We start from the raw sequence: 25,263 nt of genomic DNA on the forward strand, positions 1-25,263 counted from the left end.
GTTTACATTGAATAACACATCTCTTCCAGAGGCCACTGAAGCTGAGAACTCTTCTGAGAATTCAAATGATTTTGACATTTGTATGAGTGGCTTTTAGCAAAGTATAGAACTATCTTGGTTTTGAGCATTGACCAATTTCAGAGGTGTAGTTTTTAGTTTTTGTGGTTCTTCCCCCTCACCCCCTTCCAGTATAAAGTATGTCTGAATGTGTTACCAACATCAATGGAGAAGCAAATGCTTTCCCCTTTTCTGATACTTTCTCTAGGATAGATTCACCAGTACTCTCACCAGATTGAATTTTTTTCTGAAGTACAGCCCTACTACCTGGACAGCTTCTGACTTTAGTGTCTGTCAGGGGTGATGGAATGAACATTCATTTACTTCATTTTAAAGAAAGAAACAATAAAAACAACCAACCTTCCCCCATGCAACAGACAAACTAAACCCTCAAATCAAATGCTTTAGTTTTTGTTTTGTTTGACTTGTGCTTGGGAAAGTCATTAGGAACTGTTTGTCTTATGAACACATGAGTATTTCTCTCCAGTGTTTAAGAAGCTGCTATGTGGCTGTAGCATCAGTGGAGATGATGAGGCTATTATCTCTGTGAATATGAACAGGATTAAAAAGGAATTGCTCTGGATGGAAACTGAACTCCCTTAGTAGTTCAAGTGCTTCCATGCACTGGTGGCTGTTGGAGCCACAATGCCTTCATCTGCCCAATTCCACCCTCTTTGCAGCCACCGCTGTCACCAGGGAAGAGACTTTTGAGGAGTTGATATCTGCCCTGTAGCACAAGAATTTCCATGCAAATAAAATATGGAAATAAAAATCTGAAGGCGGAGCACAGACTAGTGCAAAAGAGTCAGTCCTGAAGCTGTCAAATAAAACTGTTGATTTACATTTTTTTTTTTTATTAAAGAGAAATGCAAGTCAGTTAAAATCAGGTTGGGCATGTTGGATCTCCTTGTCACTCCTCAAGATTTCCATCTGGTCTAGTGCAGATGGTGGCTGGTGGTCATGTCTCCCTCCTGTGGCAGGGGGTGCTCCAAAATTCATGCTTATGAAAGAAACCTTTCTTTAAAGTTTTTGATGGTCAGGTTAAATCCTATTGGTAAGCATCAAATGCAATGAAATAATTTTTCAGAGGGCCTTAAACTTTATAATGCACTTAGCAAGTATTCTTCTCTCATTCACTGTGTGTCACCAAGCACATCTGCAAAGCAGTTCACATGCCTATTGCATTTATAGTGGATTAGTTATGGTTTTTTACCTAGAGGGGTATGTGTAAATTCTTGATGTGTGAATTGTTTCTGCAGATGTGTTCAAGTAGAAACTCTACACTTCAAAGTCTGAATGTTATGGATGTAAAGTACCTGGGGCAAGGTGAGACGCCATGTCAAAGTATTATCTCCAATACATATTTCTGAGGCTTGCGAAAGGAAGGTGCTTTAGCTTGGACTTTCCTGCTTGGGGGAAGAAAACTGTGTTTTATTACTGTTTGTACTGAATTACAGGAGTTAATCATTGTTCACATGTGTGTGTGCATTGAGAGTGTGTTCACCCAAGGCAGTAAATCCAACAGTTCAAGATGTTTTCTTCTGCTCAGTGCAGTATTCAATAATGATTTTCCCATGTTAGGTAATCACGGGTGAACAGTGTTTTGCAAAAAAATGCTCTTGCAGTGTTTTGGTAATTGGTGTATAGTCTATACGTCAGCACAGTAAAGCTGATGTATGGTTGTACATTCTGAAATACAATTACATCTATCAAAGCATTAGACATGGCAACTCCTACATTGGTCAAAGGCAAAATACCCCCAGGAATCACATAATTTTCTTCATTTTCACTTAGTCTTTGGTTGGCAGTATTCAGTCTGTTGTAAGTGAAGGATGCAAAGACAGGTGAGTTAAAAGGAGGTGCTGTTTTTAACCATTATGTGGTAAAGCCCATAGTAATAGTTTCCACACATCTGATGACCTTCAGTATGAGAACATGCTGTTGTCTGTCTAGTCCAGTGTCTTTTATCTAACTTCAGACATCAGCAGCCTATTTCAAAAAGGGTGCAAAACCTCTCTGCCAGACAAATGTGGGATCATCTTCCTCCTCATTCTCAGTGAAGTTGTTTTATCATCCTAAAGAAGCGTGCTTTGTATCTCTCCTAAAGCTTGTGTTTATTTTCTTTATACTCTGTGTGCCATGTCTGTTTTTAAAACCGGCGTTTCTTTGTGGTTTTTTTTTAATTTTATGTTTATTTTTGTTAATGGTAATCTGAATGCATTTATTGCCCTCCTGAAAAGAATAAGTGACATTTTTAGGACTGGGTGAAACCTTTGACATTATATTCTTTAAAAGTAAATGTTTTTATTAACATGAATACAACAATACTTATAGTTAAAGTGCTGTTGTATTTTAAAGAATATTCGTAGAGCTTATATAGCCTTAAGTTAACAAATACAAAACCATTTCTTTTGCAATAGAGTTCTGATGAAAACTAAGTCCCTGTTTAATATTTTTGTCTTTTTAAAATGGTTTTGAAGGCAACATTTTCTTCTACCAAAGTCATTAAAACAAGGCATTTAATTTTATTTTGCCAAAGTAATAAGAACTAATTTTGGTTGTAATGATTGTTAAAAATTAGGTGTAATAGAGAAGAATATGAACCTATGAAATATTAATTGCTTTTTTTAAGGGTATTTTTGTTCATGTTTATTTGTGGTCAGTTGGAAGGAAGTAAGCACTTTGTTTCCTGCTAAATGTGGCAGGTTTTAAATATATATTGCTTGGTGCTAACTTTTTTAAAGCATTACTTATGACTGACACATCCTGGTGTAGTTTACTCTTCCCGCTAGTGACCTTGAAAGCATGTCTGTGCAATAATTGCTTATTGCTGGAACAAAAGATAGTTCTGCCTTTGATTTGTTTGAATTCAGGAAGGCGTGTTTGCCAAAGTAAAATCTCGGTGACGCAACTATGTAAGGTTTCAGCAGCCACACCTCTGCTAAGCAGTTTCAAGTTTTCAGTTTTAACCTTTGTTCATAGCCATATTCATTTTCCAGCAAAACATCTGAGGTGGTTTGCTTTCTTGCTTTTGTACTGGAGCTGTGCTAAAGAAATGCCAAGTTAGAAGGAAAAGCAGCAGCAAGTACTGTTGAGGTTTCCAGCCCTTCTGTGCTAAGGCAACTGGATGGCAGCAGAATAAATGGATTCTCTTCCTGATCATTGTGGTAAGGTTGGCACACAATATTCTCAAGTATTGGATGGTATAGATGGTGTGGGTTTTTACAGAGTAGGATTTTATAATGAGCTAGCTATGCTTGATATCTGAAAAGCAATGCAGAATGCCATCACTGAGCTCCAGTTGCCTTCCATTGAGAAGGGATAGTGGATCCAATTAAATAGGTACTTCTTCACTGCTGTAATGCAGTTTTCGGTGTGGCTCTGAGGTATTGCATTAACATTTGTCTTTGATATTGGTGTTTAATGCAAGAATACATTTCTAATGAGCCAAGCTGCTGAAAGTGCTCCCTCTAGGACTGTGTGAATGTAGTTTTCACTGCTTTATGATGAGGATTTGCCTTTCTGTAATTATGGATTTGTAAGAACCCCTTCAAAATTAATAGGTTTTGGACAGCAATTACAGTTTTGAAGTGTATATTGCTGTTAATGTGCCGAGTTGGTCCCTTTGCTGTACCGGCTGCGTATCCTGACCTCTGCTCAGGACTGAGTCTCTGGCGAGTGCAACTTCTCACCATTATCAAACTGCAAGCAAGCATTTAATTACAAATTAGCTGTTTTAACTGCTTTGGGGGAAACAAAACCCCACAGTGTTTTGAAATTAAATCCTGAAGGATCAGCATTTCAAATGCAGATCTGTCCATTTCTGCCTGGAGCCATCCATATTTATGCGCATGCATACACACGTGGCTTTTAATTATCAGACACCAAAGTTTCGTATTGAGATTTCTGAAATTTGACTCTTAGATGCAAATCCTAATTTTTGTCAATCTCCAAAGTGCTTTAAGCATCATGTTTGAATGTTTTCTGAGTGTAGAGGGCTGAAATCAAGAGTCATGATGGTCTTGGAGAACATTGAGAGCTTTGGTTAATACTGCTCTCCAGTCAGATGGGATGCCAGGGGTCAAATCTGTTTACAGCAGAAGTAAATGAAGCAGTCATTTTACAAATGACTTGTGAAGAAATGATAGTAGAGGCGTGTGGAGCCTCTCCAGTCCGTTTGTTGCTGCATTTAGCTGTGCCTCATCTTTGTCCTGCCTCATTTACTGCCAAATTATGGGACAACTCCCAAAGACCTTCACTGAAAGCAGTTTGTAATCTTCTACCATGTTGAGTACAATACCACATTCATCATCAGAGCCCACTGTTTAAGAGTAAAAATGGGCATGCAAAACTCATCATTTACAAAAATAGACTTATTTTCCTCCCTTTTAACTTGCTAATACAGTTGTGTTTCTTGCTCTTCTGTGCCTGCTTTCTGACAGGACGTTCAGAGCTAATCAGCACCACTCGTTTCCTAAGTTTCTTGGAGGTGCTGGTGAAGGATTCAGGCATATTCTGTACCTTGAGAAACTAAACTGTACTTTCCACTAGGCGCAGACTAGGAAAATGAACTTGAAAGCCCAGTTTTTTTTTCATGGGCAGCACTTTCCAACCAATGCAGTGGTCACCAAATACCAAAACACTTTTTTTAAAATTAAAGATTCTAATATGGCTACTAAAGTATTTTGTGTGGTTTTTCATTAGGGAAAAAATACATTTCCTCATTTAATACATTTTCAGCCATTAATATATGTAGACTTGCCTGCTGCAATAGAAATAAACATTATCTATGTTCAGTGTGGTTTGACTAGGAGACTGAGTATCTGCAGAGAGAATAGCTTCAGCATTACTTGAAATAAAGTTATGATAGACACAAGATAGCTCAGAGATTCAGATGCACAAAAGCAGTTTCTCCTTAATGATAAAAGAAAACTGAGTGCTTTGGAAGAAGTTGGGGAATGTAATTCCATCAAGAATTGGGATAGTTGTTCAACTGTTTGACATGTATTGAAAGTTTCTTAGAACAATTTTTTTCTTGTCTCTGTAATACACAGGCTTCAAATAGAAATGGATTTTAAAAAGCTTGCTGGAGAAGGTAAGAGGTATACAACAGCTATTATAGGTGAAAAAGGTCTTTCAGCTTCCAGGATTGACTAACTGTTGCCTTCCCCTTGGGCCACAAAGCAAGTGCTGAATGCTAAAGTAATGTGAAAATGGGATGGTAAAAGACTTGGAAAAAACATGAAATAATCTAATTTAAGAATGTTTTAATTGAGGCTTGGTTTTCTGGCTGCATTTAGATATAAATGATACCCATTCATTTGGTGTGTGATAACCTCTGAGAAAGGGCTGGGGTGTGCAGTGAGGTTTTTGTGCTTTGTTAGGAAATACGTAAAATCAAGAGTGTTGATAATTGAGTACTTAAAGTTATTCTATGCAGAGATGAACCTTTTACTTGAAGACAGATTTACGTGATATTCACAGCTCATAAATCATACTTGCATTGCCTCCCTGCTAGACTATTGGCAGTAGAAGGCATTTCTCAAAATATGCCTGTTTTCAATTAGCTCAAGGAAAATTCTCTAGTTACGGAAAGAACATCCATCCCTATTACCTGCTCCAGGAATTAACACCCAAATACATTTGCATGAAGATTACAAAGCTTAGTGTGTGTAAGTAATGATTAGGGCTGATTTTTAAATAGGGGAGGATAGGAAGATTTAACCCAACAGCCTTTGAAATGTTTCTAATCCTGAGATTTAGAGTTGTCATGGGTTGTGGAACACTTCCTCAGAAATGGAGAAGTGCAGCCCAAAGCATTTGGGCGTGGAAGGCAGGAGGATTTGAGAGAGCCAGAGTGGTGTGAGCTGGAGCTGCTCAGGCTCTGGTTTAGAGGGGTAATGGAAAGGCAGGATGCTGCTTTGCTCGCCCAAGTTGCTCTGAGTTGCTCTGCTCTCCTGGGCAGTTGTGCTATTTGTTGTTTTTCCTCTTCAGCAGCAGTTTTCTGTACATCTGTGTGCAACCTTCCCCTGTTTTATCTCTGGGCTGAGGCAATTGAGAGCTTCTTAGTTCTGTTTTATTACATCTTCTCTGAACAGCCTTCAGATGTCCTTGTCATTTGCTTGCAAATTGCCCACTTCATTGTGCTTTGGTTAAAAAAGATGCTTGTGTCCATGCAGTTACAGATCCCTGCAAAACACAGTTTGTTCTGTGCTCTCAGGGTATTTCTTGCATGGTGAGTTCCACATCTCCTACATCGACTTTGTTCTCTTAACTGAAAAAAAGGCAAGGGATGCTGCCAACTTTCACAAAAAGCTTATTTTCTTCCAAGGAGAATTGAAATAGTTCTAGTCTGTGTCTTTTTCTATTGAAAACCAGATTTGTGTGAACTGGCATAGTTGGAATGAGCAATGTCCCGTTAATGTGGTCGATCCAAAATCCTTTTTTGAAGGCAAAATGGGTGATCTTGATTTGTTTGAGGTTTGCCAAAGTAAATGTCACTTGAAATCATTGGCTTGCACTTGGCTGGAACAATATACCTGGCTTTTAAGTAAAGCTTTTTTTTTTACTGCCTGATCGTGGGTGAAGAGCTAATTTTATTCTGTTTTGCTACTGGTGAGTGGATTTCTAAGGTACTGAGATAATTAGAACAACTCTTCTCTGTTTTCCCAGGGAAAGAAGCGTTTACTTCAGCACGTACATTTCAATGTGTAAAATGACAGATGTGTTTCTAGGAGCATCTTGTCAGCTCCTTTGGTGGGGAGGGCAGGTTTCTTGAGAGCGTATGTGTGTGTGTGTGTGTGTGTATGCATTTGGAGAATATGTGTGAGCATATGTCTGCTGCTTCTACAAAGTGAGCATTTCCATAAATTAATATTTTTACGAATCTCTAGATTAAAATGATGCTGGTGTGTATTTGGGCTGATAAGGCAATGCTAGGCATCTAATAATTTTAGTAGTCATTGTGGTCAAAAGAAGTGGGTCATTTTACAGTGTATGTACAAGGAGAAAAATGTACTCTGTGGCATTGAGACTGTGATACACTGTTCTGCTACTTGTTGTGATGCATTGGGGCTTGGTGCTCAGGCATACAAAGGACAAGGCTAAGGAAATGCTTTATATATACTCCAGATTAGGAATTCTTGACATTTTTGTTAATAGCATGTAAGTCTGTGTTTACGGGACTTGAAAAGCACTTTAGAACTCTTCCCAGTTTATGACCATGTCAGTACAAACCTAGCTTTTATTAAAGACTTAGCGGGCAGTTCTGAAGTGGCTGGAGTTTGTCACGTCCAGAAGTGCTCAACAGGGAGGTCTCTTCTGCTCAATTTACCTGTTCAGGGATCTTTGTCTGTTGGCATTCCATGTGTCAAGATGCAAAATGTTCTTGAGTAAAATAAAAAATAAACTGACTGTGGGTTGAATTCAATATTTGGAGGAACAGCATCTTTTTTATCATATTTTTCAGCTGGAAGGTGAGAATGGGAGAGAGGGAGGATAGCCTTGGCCATGCTGAGCTGACCTGTGTGATTAGTCAAAGGGTAGCAAGAACCATTTTGTTCCCACTTTTTGAATTTTTTCTTTAATATATCTGTGGTCTCAGGCACAGATAAAAGGAAACTAATGCCCAGTTTTTATGAATTCGTGTAGTAGATGCCTATCTCTTTACTATAAGGCTTCTGGAAAATGTAATTTCTCCTTGACTTGCATAATAAATTTTTAAAAATTGGGGAAGAGATAATTTATTACTTAACTTTAAGTTCTGTGCTTTAATAAGAATAATATGCTTGCCTTTTACAAATGCTTTATGCTCTTGACTGTTGCATCCCATGATTTAACCTTTCAGTCAAAAATCTTCAACTTCCAAAAACCCTCAAGGTGAGGCAGGAATAGGAAGAGAGTGTTTTAAAGTGAGACCATACTTTTTTCTTTATAATAGCACTTAAAAATATATATAATGCACATAAATATGTGCATATATTATATATATATATAGATAGATACATGTAAGTGTATATATTTATTTTAAAAGATACATATTTGTATACGTGACTTTTTTGCCAGCTTCAGTAACAATTAAGAATGCTTTTTGTTTATGTTAAACCATTTTTGTAAAATATGAAGAGAAGCAGCATTAGGGTTGTGTCTAGCTTGGAGGAAGCCATGGTAGGGAGCAGAGGTGCTGTGTCTGAGCAGTGCACAGGGAAGAAGGAAACACCATCAAACACAAGGTGCCGTTTGTTTCACCAGGCTGTTGTAGTGCCAGCGGTCAAATCTGCTTCGATATTAATAGCAGTGTTTGTGTTGAGGCTAAAAAATGAGAGGTTCTGCTCCTTCTGCAGTTTTATCCTTGATTTCTAGGGAGGAGAATGGGAGAGCTCCTAGAATAATTGTTATGTCTTAATATATTATTGCTGTTAGAAGTATTTTATAGAAGGATTTTTCTGAGGGATTGCTGTGTTATCACCACAGCCCTAAATGGAAGCTGCTTCGAATGAGGGTTAAACTGAAATGCTACACAGAGTCATGAAAGATAGGCAAAGCTAGCTTAATGCTTTGGGTTGCTGTTCAGACACTGATGATGCTCTTGCAAAAGCTCCTTTTTCTGTGCCTTCCTGGGAATGATTTTTGAATTTAAACATCCTGTCTCTTCAGGTTGTTTGGATAGCACTTGCACAAGCTTGAGGAGGAGAGAATGATGCTTTGTGCATGAGGAAGCACTCTGTTTAACATAGTCAAAGACTAGTATGTGCCAAATGCAGAAAAGTAAGAAAACTGCTCTCAATTATTGAGGGCTTATGTATTTAAGAAGGGGAAAGGTGAATAAAAGGAAAGAAAAAAATATTGTGTTTTTTTTTTTTTTTCCAGTCCTGACTGATCGAATCTGTGTTGCATATGTAATTTGTGAAAAGGAAATAATCCTAATAGGCTGTTGGGTCATTGGTTTGTAGGCCTGGCTCCAGGAAACCTCAGAGGGATTAATTTAGTTAAAATATGACACTAATGAGGCTGAGAGGGAGATGCTCAGCAGTTGCACTAGTAGGATGTTGACTCTTGTCAATACTGTCTCCCAAGTCCACAAAGTGGGGTCTTCCTGGTGTTACTTGTCTTTCCTTGGTGGCACATGAGAGCTCTGGTTGAGCTTTCTTTTTGTCTGGGCTGGCTGTGTTTGCCAGGAGCCAAGGACCTGTGCATCCCCCAGAGCTCAGGCTGGAAGGCAGAGGATCCTCACTGAGGTTTCTGGATTTAAGGTGGTGCTTTCTGAAACTCAGTTTCCTTAATTCTGTCTGCCAAATCCATCAGTTGAAGGATGCTCCATTATGTTGGTGGAAGAAATGGAGGGAATGCTGGCTTAGATTCAGTTTTAGATGTCACCATACTTGAACAGTAGTGGTAATAAATCCCATATTTAGCCCCTTGCATCTACAGAAAACAATTTATATATTGGTTTTCTGTGAAAGTTTTCAGATTATCCAGTGAATTTTTCTTCCTACTGCTATGTGAAACTAACAGCTTTGTTCAGGACAAGTTTTTTTGGGAGCAAGGGGGCTGGGGTTTGTGTAATTATCACATTTGCTTTTGCCTACATACAGAATTGACTTATCTTAGTATATTTTTGTAGCTGGTTTATAGCAGATAGAGCATACTGACATGCTGTCCAAAACAATCACATATTCCTCTGAAGAAAGAAAAGAAAGTGAAGAACAAAGTTCTTGTTAGCAGGTCTGACTGCTTTCTTACAAGGCAGAGAAGACTGGTTAGAGAAAAATCCTACTCTGAAGAGTTTTGATTAGGTTGCATATTATCCTTATTTATGCCTTTCCTAATAAAAAGCCAGCAACATAGCACCACTGCTCTGCAATTAAAGTTCTGTGAAACATTTCTAGTGCTTCTGTTAAAGGGAAAGGAAAAAAGAAAAACTAATTCCTGCCATCAGAAACTCTCTAGGTTTTTTTAAGCTGTGTGTCCTGCACAACTATTTTTCTTTGTGTAAATGTTTAGTTTATCAGGTTTTGAACAGTAGAAATGTGACCTGCAAACAGCAACACTTGAACATAAACTGAAATATAAGAGAATATTAACTCTAGCACTGTACCTTCACATTCTTATATGCATATGCTATCTTCCTATATACCAGTCTTGCCAGAGCTTTTCAGTGGGGTTTAAAATATATCATTCATACATAGGAAAGAATAAGAAAACTAAAAGAAAAAAAAAAAAAAAAAACAAACCCAAAAACAAAAAACCAAAAAAAAACCACAAAACACTGGAGGCTTAATATTAACTTTTGCCCTTTCAGTTTGGTGTTTGTTTGTTGGTTTTTTGTGGTTTTTTTTTTTTTTTAATTGGCTGTGGACCTGCCATATAGCAGGGATAAAAGTCCTGATCAGTTGTTCAAATCAAGAGCCCTTTCCTCCTTTCATAGCTCATCTTGCTGCTATAGATTTGGGAGTAGGCTGCTGCTTTTTCAATGGGGCATGTTTGCCAGTCGGAGAAGGGAACTTTTTTTCAAAGGTAATTGCTCCAAAACGTTATAGTTTATGGCAAGCTGAACTTGTGTTAAAAAAAAAAAGCCAAGAAAGGCTGCAAAAAGGGGGGGTGGGGCAAAGATGGCTGGTTTGCCAGAATAGTGTCATGCTTTCAAGTAAAGGGCGAGACTTGAGGTATGACACATACAAACTCGTATGTATATTTGCTACAAACAAATTATTTTGGGCATGCATATGATTGCTGTTGGAGTATCAGAGATATCCTATTTAGGTTTTAATGCCTGCTTTACCCAGAATATTAAAGCAAGTAACAACATATATTCATATCCTAACAATTTAATGATTAAAAATAAATTTTAAATGGTCCTGCATTCTGTATTACACCCAGTGCGGGTAGTCCTGTGTGCTGGTTGCCTTGCAAACTTGGGAAAAGAACAAAAAGACATCATGAGGCATTTCTAATCAAAGAAATACAAAATATATGTACATTTTGTTATTCCAGGAGAGTAAACAAGCCAAAGGCTGTTACCTGTAAAATGAGATTGAAGTTACCTTTCCAACTAGAGTTTGTGTCTGTGAGCTCTTAGATTGTGTGAGCATGTTTTTCAGTGGAGTGAGCTGGAGAGAATTTCAGTTTAATTTTGAAAATTTGAGTTTGAAATGCAAACCTAAATAAACATTTCAGTTTTTTCTTTTAGCACTGAGATTTTTAGCAGTGGGGAACTTGTCAAAATGCTTAGTGCATACCTTGTAATGGAAATTGTGGGAGAATGTGAATAGAACAGAAATAGACCCAGCGTTTATCTGATAGTTCAACACAAAGTAAATATTGAGATTTGTTTCTTCTCTTGTAATGGACTATTAAAGTACAGCTGACTTGGGAATGGAGGGCTGAAGGGGAAAATTTCCCCAAACAGTCATGTAAAAAAGAAAAATTTAAATCTAGATGGGCCTGTTGCTCCCATTCCCCACGTGTTCTAACACATCTAAAGCCTTTATAAAATGACAAAGTGTGAATAAAGCATAGTGTGCCCTAGGGAGGCAGCAGAAAAGTTCAGAGACATTTTTTCTACCTCTCTGTTATAGCAGGAAATGTAGTAAATGTAAATGCCTGGCTGAGTGGAGGAACACACCATACCTGAGCTACAAAAGTCCCACCCAGGAAAAATTCACTCAAGCAGTAGTGAATATATAAATGAGGTGCTGTGCAGACCCTGCTGAAGTTTGTTTTCAAGTTTATTGAAATACAGCTTGCCAGCCCAAATGGAGTAATACCTCAAGCTTTGGGGCAGTGGGAATCCTTCCACCAGCCTGTATTTCCCCTTCACACCTTTCCTTTTCCTGAGATCCATCCTGCCTTACAAAAACATACCTACAGAGCTCTGTTGCTTTCAGCTCTTAATTGCTAAGGATCCCAAGTGCTAAGGATCCCAAGTGCTTAATTGCTAGAGGATCCCAAGTGCTTTAGCCTCTCTTATAAAACAGATTTTTTTTTTTTTTTTTTTTTTTTTTTTTTTTTTTTTTTTTTTTTTTTTCCTGTGCTCTGTTTTCTAAGTTGTCTTGTCTGCACCTGTTTCAGGTAAAATGGTTTTGGGAAAGGCAGGTGGTTTGGTTTTGTTTTACTTTTGATTTGGTAGCCACAACTGTATGTCTAAAACTTCAAGTAGTGATTTGCCAACACCTTATATAATTGATCATTCTGGTTTACTGTTGAAAATAGGCATTTATTGTGTGTGTGTGTGTAGACGTACTGCAAAGCATCAGTTGATGCTCTGATGGCTCCCTTCTCCTCTTCATCTCCTGTTACTGGATCATTGCAGAAGTTATTATTCAGAGTTGCCTTTCACTTCATGTGTTTAAATTTCGTTGCACTAGTGTTGCTCCAGCTAGCCCAAAGGACTGTCCAGCTTCTGAGAGATGCATTTGGGAACAGCTAATTCTCCAAACTTCGGTCTCCCAGAAGTCATTATTGTATACCTGCTTTTTTATGGCTGTTTATGTAACTTACACATAGCCCTGATGTCACAAAACCTAAGGAACACTCATCTTCTCTTTGTTTGGATATCTTATCTCTCTGTTGCCTGTCTTTAAATCAGTGCTTCATTCATCTTTAAAATGTTATATGTCTATACCTTAAATACTACTGTTTATCACATCAGTTCTTGCTTTGCTTCTGGATTAAGTTCACTGCTGTAAGCTCTTTGGTTCCTTTTTTGAGGAATAAATTACTCAGATAAACTGAAATTTGCCATGTCTTCATTTCACTGCTCAGTTGCATTTCTCTGATTTCTTTTGTTCAGATCTTGTCTTATCAAGGTCATGCTTTTGCACTTGTAGCATCAGGGTTGATCTTCCTTCTCTCCCAAATGACTTCCTTTCCCCCTCCCTCTTGTGGTGATTTTTGGCATATCTGTCACTGTTGTGAGTGACAGTTATTTCAGTATTGTGGAACGGAGATTATCCAGATCCCTTTATTTCTTTATTTTTTGTCTCCACATTGTATGTGGCAATAACCATTACCCTCTCCTCATTCTCAGAGGATTTTGTTGTCTTTATAGAAATGGAAGGCAAAACATTTTCTCTGGTGTTTGTTCCAGGTTGGTTTTTTCCCTAAATGATCTCTTACACCTCAGTGTGTAGTAGCTTTCTCCCCCTCCTTCGAAGCTGCAGTGCATAGGAACAGTGATGCCCCAGGATTTCTTCTGGATGTTCAGCTCAAGCAGGCTCCCAGTTGGTTTTACTCTACTGTTGGTACCCTGTAACCTCTAAAACATGGCTTTTCTTTCTTAAACTTTTTTTAGTTACAGAAAGAAAAAGGTTTCCTGCTTATTTTTAGCATCACGGGTCAGGTTTTTATTCATCCAGGTAGTCTGGGTTCCTCAACAGATTTGTTCCTTAGCTTGGAAAAGAAACTGAATACTTTCTGCCAGACTGTTTGACTATGTCTCTGGGAAGTGGTCAGGAATGGTCAGGATGGGGATGTGATTGCTTGGTCATCTCTCCTGTCCAACAGCAGGAGATGACTGGGACAGCATCCCTACTGACCTGTGGCTGATCATGACCACTGACTGACCCGAGGAATTCTTCAGCTCTTATGTCTGTGCCACTGCTATCATTCATGTTTTGTTGGGGTTTTTCAAAAAATAAAATATGTCAGTTTCTCAGGAGTTCACCCTTCCCTTTACATTTTATGAGAGAGAAATCTATGGACCACAAGTGTAAATCTCTGTATGATCTCAGCTGACAGTATTTCTCTTCCTTTCTTTTTTTTCTTTTCCCTCATCTACTACTCTACCTAGCAATTTTGGCCTTTGTACGTGAGTGTTGGCCACCTCTCAAAGGTTATGTTTCTCTTAGCCTACTTCTTTTGTTTCATAATGGGGCAGAGACTTGTTTTCTTGCGAGGCTCATGCTTTTCCTTTTGAGTCTCTGAATTGTCAGCTGGGGTAGGACCCTGGTGCTAGCACGTGGAAAACAATGCATCATGCAAGAGAAATGTGTGGCCAAATTATTTGTATGTGTGTGTTTAGGAAAAACAACCTTTTCTACAGGAGACTGTTACTTTGGGACTGAAGACTGCGTGGGAGAGCTGAAATTGCTGGAAACATGTTTATAGGGGAAATTCTGGCAGGTTTTTGACTGCCATATGAGGAATGTGGCTGTCTAAAAACAAGAAGTTGTATGATTCTTTTTCCAGATGTGATCCCTTTACCTTTAATTGCAATTTTAGGATCTGAGAAGATTTAGGAATGGAAAGACTGATATAAAGTGTCTGATGACACCAATTATTGACTCAGGTTGTTTTCTAATTCCATGTACACAGTAATGCATCTGCTTGAAGATGCTTGTGCTGTATAGGCAAGTGTTCATGGTTCCTCCCTGTGAAAGTTAATGGTGATGTGAAACTGTGTAAGCTGTGGGTGGTTCCTCCCTCTAAAAGAGTGATGATAGATGTTAATGGTGATGTGAAACCGTGGAAGCTTTGAATGGTTAAATTTTAATTGTATGTCTGGATGTATGTATATTGTTGTACTGTTGAGATTGTTCCTTTCATTTAATTACCCAGACCCTCTTCCGTGCTGGCCGGGTTTTTGGCTTTGTTCTGTGTGTTTGCTTTCTTTTTCCCCTTTCCTCTTGCTTTTTTCCCTACTTTTCCCCCCTTTTCTTCCCCCTCTAATTTTTGTTTGATTGGGTTTTGTTTATCTGGTTTTTTTTTTAGCTTTACTTAAGGTCCAGAAGGGGAAGATGTCATCAGGTCTGCTGGTAACTGGTGTGTTGGCAAGGGTGTGCAGAGGGTGGAGGATTTTTTGGTGTTGGTTGGTTTTTTTGTTTGTTTGTTTGCTTGCTTGCTTTTATTCTGGCGAGTTGATGGTGAGGAGAAATGGGCAGAGGGAAAGCATTAGCAAGTAGTGATGGTGGGGGTTGAATACATTTGAAATAACTGGTTGTGATTTATGTTATTTAGTTTTCAATGAGAAGGAAGAGGAAGTAGGACACATCCTGTCTAACAACTTCTTTTAATGCTCCACGATTTATCTTTGCAGCATGTGCAGTAAGAGTGTTCAGATTATTTTCTATGTGAAAAATGTTCAGTACTGTCAGCTGTTGAAACTTCTGCCTAATGTTGTCTGTAGACTTTAGTATTCAAGTAGCCCCAGGTATATTGTTGCTGCTGCTTCCTTAACAGGTGAGCATTTTTTTAATGTTAATGTAATGTCCCCATATCAGAGAAAGGATCTCAGAAGTTTTGAACCCCAAAGCAACTCATTAATAAATATAATATTGTCATCTCACTTGACACAGTAATTCCTTTCCTTTATGGTCACTGAACAGGTGCAGCCATGTTGTAACTCAGCTGAATTTTGCAGTGGTCATCTCCTGTCTTGGTGCTGCTTTGTCCTTTATGACCCTCAGTGAGCTGCTCTGAGGGGCCAGGTCAGTGCCTGGCTCTGTGGGTCATGGGTGCAGGTTTGCATAGAGATAAATCAATATTCAAGGCTCCTTTTTGGTCTTCTGTGCAGGTGGGATTTTGTTTGCTCATCTCATTAAGGAGCCTGCTCAACCCCACAAGCAGATTATTTTTAAGATGAATTAATGTTGAGATCTAGGGAGTTTTGTAATCGGGTCCTGTTTGTCAAGAAAGGGAGCCTTTAGCCTTTATTTGGAGAAGTGCAAATCTTGTTGAGTTTTATTATTTGCCACTTGACAAAAGAAGGATTACTTGCCAGATCTTTGAACTGTTTTTAGACTTAGGAAGAGGTAAAAGCAAGAAATAAGGATTTGAAATAAATGTTTTTAATCTTTGCTGTTCCAGGGGTAGGTTTCACTTTCGTCGAGGTCTTTTTGGAGAGTATAATGAAGAGTAAATTTTAAATCTGTTTTTTTCAGTCTCTTTGATGTGCAGGTGGGACTAGAATTATGTATGTTGGGAAAAATCCTGGACTAAGATTATTTGTTTCTTGGCAGAAATACTAGGAGAATTTTACTAGATTAAAAAATAAAAAAAAATGTTCTTTCATGTAAGCACCTCTTTTAGCATAGTAAGAGCCTGAAAACAGTTAATGTCATCAACAATTTATGGTTTAAATAGGCAAGAAAAGCAAAAACAGGATGAAAGGAAATAAAGGCATTTTGTTTGCCATTCTGCTCTCCCCTCTTTGCTAACGTCCCCTAAATTTTATTTCCTGCCTGGTCCTTAGTGTCAAACATGCCAATATGGCACCTTCTCTATTCCCAGACCTGTGGAATCATCACCTTTGTGCATATTGTCAAAGAGGAGTAAGCAGTTTTAAGGACATTTTTTAAATTCCTGGAGGAATTTGGAAATGGACCCTATGTGCAAGGAATTTATGGCTTTTCCTTCCATGGTTCCCCCAGGAGGTTGTCCTTGCTTTGGAGACATCATGGGGCTGGTGTGTCGTTCATGTCTGGCACAGAGCTGGAAGCAGCTCTTGTCTTGTTTTGGCAGGAAGATCAGGGCAGCCAAGGGTGCCTTGGGGGGGCCTTGGTCAGTGTGAGCTTTGGGAAATGAAATACTGGCTGAAGTAAGGAAATCCATCCCATCACTAGGAGGGTTTGCAGGGTGGTCTATGTTCATGTGTTTCGTGTGCTGGTTTTGACTTTGTGTGTCTGGAATCCTGGACCTCTGATTTTTTCAGCAAGGCTAATAAATTGCTACCTTGCTGGATTTTCCAGTGGATTGGAAAATTGACTCTTATTTTGGAAAAAAAAACAAAAAAACCAAAAAAAAAACCACCCAAAAACAAAAAAACAAAACCATGAGTTTATTTTCGTTGATTTGCTTTACTTCTTTTTACTTCTTTGTTTTCAATATCTACAAAGGAGTTACAAAAATGTAATGGGCTCAAAACTTCAGCTTACATCTAGAAGAATGAATAGAAGCAAAAAATACTCAGTCTTGTCTGGCTTAAACTGGAACTTTAGGAATTTTGCGTTGGTAATTCAGACATGTGGATTTGCTGTCATTGTGCAGCCCTTCCTAAATGTGTTGGGAATAATCCAGCAATGTCAGCAATGCCTAGAGCAAGGTATGTGGTTATTTTTTTATGAACCTAAAACTGTGCTAATCTTTGTGAAGGTTGGAAAGGCAAACTCATAATTCTTTTTTATTGCTTATGTGTTATGAAGTGACTTTGGTACTGTACATGCCCATGTATATCACTGTGGGTTATTTTTCAGAATGACACATGCTTCAGTCCTTTCTGATACAGTCACTTGCAATTCAGACAGGTTAAACAGAAAAGAGTTTTAAATGCTTTCTGCTTAATGCTCCAGTGCAATTAAATCCTGGCTTTGTTTGTAGAAGATAGGATCAACATGCATTGGAACAATTGATATGGTCCATAAAAATAAGAGGCTTTTGTTCATTTTTGTTATGAATTCTCAAGTAAGCCAAAGTCAAGTGAACGTTACCAAGAGATGCATATCCAGGAATTGAACCTCCTGGTAGAGGAGGCTTTGTACAGCTCCAGATATGTTGCTGGGTTTTTTTGGTTTGGGACCTTTTTTTTTTTTTTTTTTTTTTTTTTTAAACATCATCAGCTCTACTGCTAATGGATATGATTTCATCGGGGATGTTTTAACAGTTTGGTATTCTTTAAGGCCATGCTTGATTAAGCTGTGAAGTGTAAGGAAGAGAATTTGTGTGTTTGTTTAACAAAACTGGAAATTTAGTAGCCTTCGAAGTTGCAAAAGGAAAAAGCATGAAGATCAGACATATGTGTGGGGGAAGTATCTTGAATTAACTGACAAATTGCCCTTTTCCCAGTAAGTTGGGTTCTGAGGTTGTCTTCAGAACACAGTTTAAACAAAGATAGTTAATTTAACCTGGCACTGTCTGGCTGTCCTGTTCAAAGTGCATCTCTGAACAGATCCTGCTACCCAGTGGCTCTGCACAGCAGACAACCTCACTCATCTGCTTCAGCTACACCAAATATTGAAATATACTTTTGCAGTTGTAGAGTAAACTCCCACCACCACCTCTCAATAGGAGGCTGAGATTCCTCCCATACTCCTTCTCTTTTAACAACAGATCATTTCAAAAGCAAATCTAGTACTGTACTCTAAAGCAGTTTTTTTTTGTAATTCAATTAAGTCGGCATACGACTGGATTTGTCATCTTGATGAATTTATTTAACTTTTCTTTTTCTCCTAGAAAAACAGTATGGGAAATCAAAGTACTTGAATAATTTTCAAAAGCAATTTTTTAAACTGATGGAGTAACAATATTAATAGCTATTCTTTTTACAAAAGTAGCTCTGATACACAGTCACTGGGAACATGATGCCTTATATGAAGCAGTGAAAGCATCATTTAATATTTAATATAGCCCAAGTTGTCCAAATGCTATTAGGGTGTGTTTTTGATAAAACGTTGTTTTTCTAAATACTTTTGTAGCTACGAGGCTACCTACTGTAATCACTTGTTGAAATTTGCCATGTTATGTTAAATTGTGTCAGAGCATAAAGTATAATAGTCTGGAGGTGAGTCCTGGTTCCCTTTTCAGTCAGCTGGAGCTTCTGCCAGGTTTTTAGCCTGTTCCTTACTTCACTTACAAGGTGGTCTGTCTTCAGAGCTGTGCCCCCCTTCCTCCCAGGCACAGCTGCCAGCCAGGCTCCTCCCTGCTAAATTGTGCAGTAGGATCTAAAACTTTCTTACCAAATCAAATCTTCCAACAGTGAATCCATTTTAAACTGCTAATTTGCTAATGATCTAAACAAAACTCCTGACTCAGAGGTTTGTGCCAAGTACAAGCTATTTCCACACTTAATCCTTTTAGAGCAGAGAGGTACCTTGCAAGCAGTTATCTGCAAGTGTTTTCTGGACTGTTTTCAGGAATGGTCAGCTCCATTCCCACAGCCACTGCCTGACTCCATCCTGTCTGCAGGGGAGTGGACCTGTGCTGGAAAGCCACTCTGCTGTCCCCACCTGCATCAAGGTCCTCTACACCACATATGTGTGTATGGAGTACAGGCAGCCCAAGGTATTGCTTTGAGCTGTGTTCTTGTAGGCTGGAGGGCTTCATGGAAATAAACAGCTCTTTAACATTTAAGCATTATGGTGACTATAGATTAATGCTATTTTTATTTTTTAAAAAGTAATTTCTTTAAATAGACTAAGTACTCATCATACATTGATGTTTACATGTGATGTCCTTGCTCAGTGGTCTCAGATGTAGCATAACTGCAGACCACTTTGTGTGGCTCTTCAGGTGGGTGGTTAAGTTTGGATTACAAACTCAGCTTACTGTTTGCTGGTACATTCCTTCCAATGTTCCTTCCTATCTTGCATAAGAATAGCAATTGGTTTATAAATGAGAAAAGGAAGGAGACAATGCAAATAAGCCATGTTCTCCCATGTCCTTATTAATGGCATAGATCTGATTTCATCAGTGAAAACAGTAAGATGCTTCCTCCAAATTATTGGTTAATTTAATTCTCCTCTTTCCACTTCTCCCCATGTCCCTCCAATGCATATATCCTCTATGGGCTTTGAGGATGCTGCAAGAACAAACTTGATTTCATCTGATTGCAGGTATGCTTGAAAACCTGTAATTTGCCTTAATGGAAGGTAGTGCTGACCTCTTGATAGCAATGAAACAGATAAAATCATTTACCTGATTACCCATCAAATGAGTTACTCATTAAATCAAGTAATTCTCCTCTGGTGAGATAAAATGAGTGATTTGAATTCTGTCAAGAGCTTAGCAAAGAAAATCACTGAGGTATAAATCTTCTGTTAAGAAAAATCTTGAAAGATATGAAGTATAATCATTTGCAGTCCTCAACTGCTCTCTCTTAACTTTGTTTTAAAGGAGCTGGGAGGACCTGCCTCCTTGTGAGCCACCTTGCAGGTTGACAGACCTTCAACAAGGTGGTTTTGAGGGTTAGTTCTGCAATACAAATGTGTCTATGCAAATTTGTTATATGTCTGAGCTATGTAAGTGTAGGAAGGCTGCAAAAGTGACTTGCAACAATTCATTAAATCCTGTAGTTGCTGTAGTAAAATTTTACACTTTATTTTCATAGGGTGTGGCAGAATATTGAGCAATTTGACAGAATAGTGAAAAACTGTGTGTTTGATAGAGAAGAGCTTACTTCAAATCTGTTACATTGCCAGTGGGATGCATCCACAAATGATGCCTAAAGAAACATGCAACATTTAGTGAAAACTTCAGGAACGAGGACTGGAGTTTTCTCGGTATTTAAGCCCATCTTCTCATTGCTGTCTAATACCGTTCCTTTTGTTCTGATATCCTTCAGGAGAATTTGGTAGTGCATGCTTTCCTGTAGACACCTTCATTTGTGTTGGAAAAACCCTCAGAAACAAACAATCCAACAAATCAACACATATTCATGCTGTAGGTACAGGCCATTGAGAAATAGAATAAAATGTCCAGCATTGCAAGTTTGTTACTTTCAAGCAGATTTTTTTCCTGTGGTCTGTTTTAAGATACTAAGTCACTAGCAGTTAGTTGAAGGAAATAGCTGAGTCTTCCTGTTTATAGAGGTTACAGGCAAAAAAATTGCTACTAAATAAAACTTACACTGACATTGTAACATTGTCTGGTGCTCAGTGTTCTATAAGCTTCTATGGTGGTTACAGACCTGTTGATAAATAAATCACTGTTACTGTTTGTCTTTTTATCTTGTTTTGACTAAAACTTCTTGAGCATTCTATAAATTATTTTGGCCTGAGGACAGAAAAAAAGAGGAATGTGCGTTTTTTTGGGAACTTGTATATTGGACTGAATAATTCAACAGTCAGATGTAACCTCTGGTGTATATAATTTGAAAAAAAAATATTTCTGTTAACTAATTTAGATCATTTTACTAAGGTTTGGACATCTTTTATGTCTCAAGACTGTTTTGAGGTCAGGTGTCGCTTACTTTAAAAATTTGGGATACTAAAGAGCATCATAGACTAAATGTAATGATGCTTTATTATGCTTATAATTTAAAATCTGTGTAACTGAGTGCATTTAAGAGTTCTGTAATTCTCCATTTGGTTTTGTGGAGTGCTTTAAACATGGTGCAAGCTGATATGAGAGAAAGTATTTGTAGTCCATTTTGTAGCTTATATTTCAAATGGAAATTGTATGTTCTGAATTGTATGTTCTTAAAAACGAAACCCACACAATCCCTGAAACTTGGATTAAAAGAAGCTATGTGTAAAGGTGTTTGTCAGGTTTCTGACTAAAAATCTTTGCTTGTTACTCCCCTCTGAGGAAAGGCTAGGTGATTTGGGCTTGTTCAGCTTGGAAATGAGAAATTTTTGGGGTGGCATAGTTGTAATCATCCAGTAACCAAAGGGAGCCTACAGGAACAATGGAGAGGGACTTTTTACAAGAGCCGGTAGTGACATGACAAGGGGGAATGGATTCAAATTGAGAGTAGGTATAGATTCAGTATTTGGAAGAAATATTTTGCTGTGAGAGTGGTGAGGCACTTGCACAGGTTGCACAGAGAAGCTTTGGATGTCCCATCCCTAGAAGTGTCCAAGGCCAAGTTGGATGGAGCTCTGAGGAACCTGGTCTAGTGGAAGGTGTCCCTGCCCATGGCAGGGGGTGGAACTAAATGGCTTTAAAGTCCCTTCCAACCCAGACCATTCTGTGATTCATTGTATAAACCTGCATGTTAGCAGCTAGTTAGATGAATACTATGAACTTCAAGCTCTTTCATATTAAAAAAAGCAAATGCTTCTGTAGTCTGTATTAAAAAAAAAGTGCACAAAATTTTTTTATTTTTTTAGTTTACTTTGTATGCAAATATATAGTTTATTCCTTATCCCAAGATGCTGCGAGCTTAGAGCAGTCAGTACTGTTGTGTCTTTTGCTAGCAAAGTTGCTTTTAGTTGTAACCCTGTGACCCCTAGTATTCTATTCACTTAGCTCATGAACTGTATCCTTCTCAAGGAATAGATGAGTAAACTCTTCTTTTGAGACTTTAAAACTTGTGATTTCAGTGTGTTCTAGATAGTTCTCTTGTTTTTCAGCTTTTATTACATGACGGTAACTAGGCAGATCTGGAGTACAGGAGTTTCCTGTGGTGAAGTAAGGACATAGTGAGCTTGATCATATGTTGGGGCTGGTGGTTCCACAGTGTGTGGAAATGCCTCTTAGGTAATATGATATCATCAAACTCCTGCTGCTTCTGACCTTTAGTCAGTCTCTGAATCTTTGGTAAGCTGGATTATTGAAAAATACAACTGCATTTCTTAAAACCATCAAGGACCTTCTCCATTTTTTGTTGTGTGATGTTTTTCCCCTGTAGAATGGTGTGTCCTTGTCTTGACACAGCTGTTTAGTATGTCAGATCCCTTAGACCTCTACTGCACATCACAGTTCCCTTTCTCTCTTTCTCCCTCTTTGAAATTAGCCTGTTTGCTCCTTGCTTTGACCTTTAGCTGTCATAAGAAGATTGGTGATCCAGACGAAGAAATTATTTTTTCTGACCTATTGAATGCTTGTTTTCTGGCAATACCAACACACTTCTGTAGTCAAGAGTTGACATTGATCTCAACTCCTGTGAAAGAGCTACCAGTTAAAATGGTGGGGTGCCATTACTCTTGTCTCTTAATGTCCTTTGGTTACTCTGCAGAGAGAGAGGCTGGCAAAGGTGTCAGTTGTGCCAGGTTTTTTGTGATACTACTATTCCTACAGGAAGGAAGAATGTCCACATGTTAATGTCTGTAGTGTTACTCAGACTTTCAAGTAAGCATGACTTCTAGTCTGGCAGATTTTATTTTTAACTTAGTTGAAAGGTCTCTTTTGACTTCTGTGTGTGGATCAATGTGATTCTTTCTAAAGACAATTTTTTATCAAGCAGTTTGTGGGAATAGCATGGCTTGTTCTTTGCATTTTATATTCACCAAGTTTTAGGATGCTGAGAAAGCTACTGAAAAGCAAGAGAAGTAAACAGGAATTTCCACACTTGCCTTTTTGAAAAAACACAAATGTGTATCTTGTGTGTTTTTCCAAGGTCATAAACCCTGCCTGGGGATTTCACAATAGTTCAATCCTACATTTATAAATAAAACATGATGTGTATTAGTGTGACCCATTTTCCTTAAGAGTACAAAAATCTTGTTGTCAACTAAATTTAAAGGAGTGTCACGGATATAAAGCTGTTCCTACAGATTCCCTTTAAACCACTTTGTTTGGTAGTCTGTGCCATCAGAAGGGTAATTAATTTATGGGCTGTACAGCTGCTATATATAATATGTCAAAACTGCATGGCTGTAAATGATCTTTTGATAAGGTCAGACTCTGAAGTGGAGTAATAGCTTAAGGTCTGACACCTACATCACATTTGCATGTACTAGGCAACATTTAAATAAGAGATGCTGTGAGATCACAACTGGAGACGATCACCCCACCCCTCGGGTGGAAGATTTGGGTTATGCTGGCTATGCAGAAATCTGGAAGCCAAAAGCTGTTCCTATTGGTGTAGATGAAGCCAGACTGGCACCTGTGAGGTTTGTCCCTCATTACATGGCTTGCCATATGTCTGAGCCACCTGATGGGGTGGGGTGATGGCAGTGCAGTCACATGTCACCCCAGCGCACAGCTGAGCTGGTCACCCTCAGTGCAAGCCCTCTGTGCATCCACAAGTCCTGGGCTGGACATCCTTAATCAGAACTAGTTTTGTGGGAAGGATTGTGCTTTTTGGGCAGGGTTTTTTCATAAAGGCTTTTATACCTTCCCAGCACTTCACAGTGGATAGTAAACGAGAAACTTGTTGGTGGCTGTCATAAATAGTGTGCTCTTTCAAATTCTCTTGGCTTTTTAACTCCTTGTTTATTTTTTACTGCTTTTAACAGCAGTAAAAATAGTCACAATTGCAGCAACATGTTAATGGAAACAGCCAGCATCTGGAGATGCTTTCACCTGCAAGAATGACATTTAATCATTTTCTGAAAGGATATACAACTCTTAAGCAGTGTTGTATTTCTAGAATTAGATATTTTATCCTGTAAGTGCTTTATTGGAAAACAGTTCATAGATGGTCTCTGCACTGCTGTTTCCCCAATTCTGCAGGGCAGAAGCAATATTTATCTTTCTGCTGGCATAAGCTAAATAATTAGATAGCAGTCATTTCACCATAGCTCATCCATAACCATAGCTTTGATGTAACTAATACCACCAGTTAGTTGTTATTATTAATAAAACTTTTGCTGATCACTTTCAGAGACTGGAAATGAGTCATATAAAAAAACCTTGTACAGTTTACCTGTACTTTTAAAAATACCACTTATGGAAATCTTGTGTGTTTGAAGCTCAGCTCTTGATCAGAGATGAAACTGTGATTACCTCCACAAAGATACAGGCTGTTTCTAACAAGGATGCTACTCTTCAGACTCTTTGTTTCCTTATGGACAGGGTTGCACATTTTCATGGGCCACAACCTAGCTTATGTGGTCCAAACTATGGTCTGAAATTTATACCCAACACGAATTTTCAGGAGGAAAAACCTTTTTGTGCCTGTGTTTTAGATTTAACACTTTTTCATCTTGTCTACTGGATAGGCAGGAAGGCAGCTGCAAGCAGTCTGCTGTGCAAGTGCTCCAGGCAGGCAGCGGAAGGCATGCTACAGCTGTGGTTTGGTGTTAAGCTCAGGGAAATACCAGCCTTACGCATTGCCACCCTTCCTACACTCCACATCAGCCTGCCACCACCTCCGTCGTGTTGGTACAGCTGCTGCAGCAGCAAACCCCCCTGACAAAAATAGGCATTCCTGTGGTTATTCTTAAAACAGGCATTTGCATTTGGAGGGCTCTGTGTTGTTTGCAGGTTTTTTTTTTTTTTTCAAAACAGGCAATGTGTTTTTGGACAACAAAATATAAAATAAATTTTCCCATGCAGATCACTTTCCTAGGTTGGTTGATCTAGTTTTGGAATGGTTTAGCTTCAAGCTGAATATGGTTTAGTTGTGGAGGATAGCCTCAGGACAAATTTTAAGATCTGGTGTACACCTCTTGTTCCTTGTGTTTTCGGTGTGCTCATTTGAGAAAAATGCCATAGGATGAAGGAGCTTAGCTTAATCTAGTAAGGAGTGATAAGGGAAGGGCCTCAGGCACTGTTGTGTGCTCTCTTCAGCATGCTGCCCTCCAACAGCTTGCCTGGGGACTTCGCTCTCTTCCGTATCAGTTCTCATTTTGCTCGGTTTTCTGGCAATGAAATGTGATTTACAAATGT

At 38.6% G+C, this 25,263-nt stretch overlaps 1 protein-coding gene across 2 annotated transcripts in view; it reads left to right on the top strand.

Annotated features, from left to right (window-relative positions):
* Positions 1-25,263, top strand: part of EML4 (EMAP like 4) — a 146,911-nt gene that overhangs the window by 30,508 nt on the left and 91,140 nt on the right. Inside the window, exon 1 of one of the 2 annotated variants that reach the window (XM_068185830.1) lies at positions 3,042-3,224. The exons of the other annotated variant lie outside the window; for it this stretch is intronic. Within the exon in view, the coding sequence (XP_068041931.1) occupies positions 3,200-3,224 (25 nt within the window). The 5' untranslated portion in view covers positions 3,042-3,199. Of the gene's footprint in view, positions 1-3,041; positions 3,225-25,263 lie in introns of those variants that run through there. 2 annotated transcript variants of the gene reach the window in all.

The sequence above is a fragment of the Anomalospiza imberbis genome, chromosome 3 (genome assembly GCF_031753505.1).
Source record: "Anomalospiza imberbis isolate Cuckoo-Finch-1a 21T00152 chromosome 3, ASM3175350v1, whole genome shotgun sequence".
NCBI classification, from domain to species: domain Eukaryota; kingdom Metazoa; phylum Chordata; class Aves; order Passeriformes; family Viduidae; genus Anomalospiza; species Anomalospiza imberbis.